This window comes from Solenopsis invicta, chromosome 4 (assembly GCF_016802725.1).
Source record: "Solenopsis invicta isolate M01_SB chromosome 4, UNIL_Sinv_3.0, whole genome shotgun sequence".
NCBI lineage: Eukaryota > Metazoa > Arthropoda > Insecta > Hymenoptera > Formicidae > Solenopsis > Solenopsis invicta.
Genome location: NC_052667.1, coordinates 21,769,948 through 21,773,957, shown reverse-complemented (window position 1 = coordinate 21,773,957; position 4,010 = coordinate 21,769,948). Strand labels below are relative to the sequence as shown.

At 37.7% G+C, this 4,010-nt stretch overlaps 1 protein-coding gene across 1 annotated transcript; it reads left to right on the top strand.

The window, feature by feature from the left end:
• The first annotated feature begins 32 nt into the window (after nucleotides 1-32).
• On the top strand, nucleotides 33-2,001 carry LOC105201453 (E3 ubiquitin-protein ligase RNF181). The gene is made up of 2 exons (XM_011169462.3): nucleotides 33-519; nucleotides 656-2,001. The coding sequence occupies exons 1-2, from the start codon at nucleotides 163-165 to the stop codon at nucleotides 788-790; spliced, it is 492 nt and encodes a 163-aa protein (XP_011167764.1). The 5' UTR covers nucleotides 33-162; the 3' UTR covers nucleotides 791-2,001.
• The last annotated feature ends 2,009 nt before the right edge of the window (nucleotides 2,002-4,010 follow it).

Genomic DNA, 4,010 nt, shown 5'->3' with positions numbered 1-4,010 from the left:
ACTTTTAATGGACGCGTACTGACGTTGACTGGCGTGCAGTTGCGCAGAGTTGTGTAGTGATATTTGTACAACCTAGCAAGATGTCCACAAGGTGATGATCTGATCGCAAGTCTCGAAGATAAAAGTGAAGTTATCATTCATCGTGATAAAGGTGGACGTTGCATGCAATCGATTTTGTCGTTTTATTCTCGAGGCTCTTGTAACAATTTCAACGATATGTCCGATTATTTTACGGAGATGGGCTGGACGCCTCTGGGTGACGGAGAGGCGCCGAATCATCTGATTCAAATGGCACGGTTACTGCGAGATTTAGGCATGTGGGACTTGGTCGGAGAAACGGAACTTCCACCGCCAGCGTCGAAGGAGGCGGTGGCTAATTTACCAGAAATTAAAATTGAATCCAGTGAAACTAAGCAGTGTCCGATTTGCTTGAAGGAATTCGAGACAGACAGTAAAGCAAAATCAATGCCATGTCATCATGTGTTTCATCAAGAATGCATTTTACCATGGTTAGAAAAGGTAAAAACAAGATAATATTAATAATAAAAAATAATATAAAATTTGCATTGATGTTATCAACAATAACAATAATCCAAATTTCAATATGCAAGAATTTGTTGTGTTTTTTTAAATATTTATAACTTTGCCTTTTTAGACTAACTCGTGTCCACTCTGCCGATACGAATTGCCAACAGACGATGAGGACTATGAAATGTACAGGAAAGAGAAAAAACGAGCAGTAGAAAGAGAGAAGGATTTAGAAACATTGCATAATTCTATGTTTACGTAGTAATATAAATTTTAATTAAAAAATTGCACTTTATCTGTTATGTAAGTTAAGTATTATCACCATTGAATATCATTCGTTAGCTAGAACCTTAAATTACTCTATACTGGTAGTTGGAAAGACAGTAATTTTATATAATAAATGTACGTATATCAAATCAGATTTATAATTATTTATTAAAGAAAATATCACTCGTAATAAAAAATTGTATAAAAAAGGAAATACATGTATAGAACGTATATTTTTATATGTACATTATCTGGAGAATACGGTATTGCCGGTATCTCGTTTGTGATGCGAAATGTAGTAAATGTGATGGTTGAATAAAGAGACATGAATTATTAATAGGAAATAATGTTTATTATACAGTGTACATATTTATTAACTTCATTTATTTTTATTTCTGTTATAAATTTTATATTAATAATTGTATTATGTTTTTTGCCGAGCGACGAATGCCTTGATCAGTGTGCGCTTAGACTATAACAATCTCCGTAAAAAGTATAGAAACTTCTGATTTTTATTTTGTTCGTTTGGTTTATTCTTTTATTCCTCTTTCTCTCCCTCTCTCCGGTCTCTTCGTCTTCTTTCACTCTACGCCTCATTCTTTCTTTTTCTCCCTCCCTCTCTCTCCCTCTCTTTCTCTCTCTCTCTTCCTCTCTTCCTCGCTCGCTCGTTCATTCTCTCATTCTCTCTCGCTTTCGCTCTGTCTCTTTCTCACCAAAACACGATCGCTATGAACCATATCACCAAAGAGAATTGCCAAAATATGTTGCGCTGAAAACGGCATAATCGTTCGGCATATACAAATAATAGTACTGTCGAAGTTAAAGTAATTGGCGGTTTATTCATTATCTTTTTTTTTTCACTCGTATCGGTGACGACATTCCGAAAAAAACGACGCACCGCCGCCGTCGCGCCCACATGGATGCGACCATTTCGTAGTTTTTCCTTTCCCATTCTCATCCCCCCCTCACAATACTTCACCCTAGAGGGGGTTAGTATTTTATCAATTATTTATATATAATATGCGTAATAATATAAATAATGTCGTTAATATATCTATGATGATTACCGTTTCTTTAATGATAAACTATCTTGAATGATACACTTCTCTGCTAATGGCCATGTCCGTAATAGCTAGTTATGTAATCTGTATGCGAGCTTCAAGTGGGATAAGGTACGTCGTACAGAACTTTCGGCTCGGCATTCACGTAAGATAAACGAACGATGAAACAAATCATTGTAGTTTTTACGTTCGAATACGGGAACACGTCCGTGGCGCGTAAATGCAAACGTCGGGAGACCCCTTTTCCGTCCATCGATACATGGTTCCGGATTCGGCACGACAACACGTGTCAGAATCCATTTTCATCGATTTAACATAATATATCATCTCAACAGAAATATATATGAAGGACAGATTTATACAGCTCAATGATATTTAACGTGTTTTTTTCTTTTTTTTTTCTTTTATCATAGACTTGACCATTCCGTATCCCATGATTTTTTGACGAAATGCGGATATCCGCGACGTTCGCTAAAAAATATTAGTCCTTTATATACGTCCCCGTGTTCTACCATGATATAGAAATGTACGACGTTAATTTTTTTTTTCATGTTACTTACAGACTTTTCGTCGAACGCGTAGGTTACTCCATTTTCTCGCTTGCATCAAATGTATGTATCTAGCTTCCTAACGTAAGTGTTAAGTGTAATTACTTTTATTTCTTTTATATAATGCATTAGCTTCTTTTTCTCATTATAATAATAATCGTCATTCCATAATAATCATAATCAATAACCATAATAATAGCAATAATAATAATATTAACCATCATCATCGTCGCGATCATAAGTCCCGATGATGTTGTTAATTCGTCCATATCGATATATATATTTATATATATATATATTATATATATTATATTTTATATTACACGTTCCTTATGAAAATAATAATTCAAAATGGCATATCTTCCGTTCGCACACTATTCCCACCCCTGCATCGCGCCCCTCGCGCCTCCATCCCTCGCTCCGCCTCTCGTATCATACTTCTCGCCCTCGATAGAGTGACTTTATAAATAACTATTTATTCTACAGGCGTCGGCAGAATTTCTCGACGTTCGCCGCGCGATGAATAATCCATCGTAATCTCTCTGAAACACGTGTCACCTAACTTCGTAAACGTGACATCTACACACGTCACACTGCGACTCTCTCGTTTCGTTTCGACGAAAAATTCTGCCGTTGAAAGCTTCACGGAGATTTCGGTCAAACACAAGCGTTTTCCTTTCGCTCACTTCGCTACAAAATTACAACTTCGTTCTCGCGGCATTCGATGCCATCGACACTGCGATATCGTCTCTCGTGTAGCAATATACGAACCTATTCCCGGAACGTCTCATCAATTCATTTCACGTACCGTCTGTGATGCGATATCGTATTCTTGCACTTGGTTGCTCTCTAGGCTCGTTTTCACTCGTTTAGGATATATTACAGGTCGATGTATATAACTTGGGATGTTGAATCCTAAGAACAGTTAAACTTCGTGAAAAGTGCATAGACGGCAATACTGCTAATCCAACGCTAATGCGTTGCATTAGTGTAGAGACGGTAATAATATATTATTTGTCCCTATTATATTAGCATGGTGATACAATGATATAATTGCAATGTACAGTATCTCTGATAATAGTAACTGGTAACTTACAGCAGTGTCGGTGACATCGCGTTTTTTAACGCTGACGGAGAAACGCATTTTCAGGTGCAACGCCTCTCGCTTCTCCGAAACACCCGCGAGCCGTTGTACGTACTTTCTCTCTCTCTCTCTCTCTCTCTCTCTCTCTCTCTCTCTCTCTCTCTCTCTCTCTCTCTCTCTCATTTCTTCTCTAAATGCACACATACTACTGGTAATATTATTATCACGCGTGGTCTCATTGTTCCGCGCGCCTCTCTAAGCTCAACACGCTGATATGCTAATAACTGTCGCATCTTGCGCAACTACCGTTTTATCGATTACTTTTGATCTACGTGGCATCGGTCGTCTGTCCTCTCGGCATACGCTCGCAACCAAATCGAATTTTGTTATTAAGTCTGACGAACGAGTCGTCGCCTTTCCGTACGCACGCACGTTTTGTGAAGTTCCATATCTACGTCCGATCCAGTCGTCCGATTTGATAATTTATTACAAAATTATTATAATAATCGCCATTGATCGAAT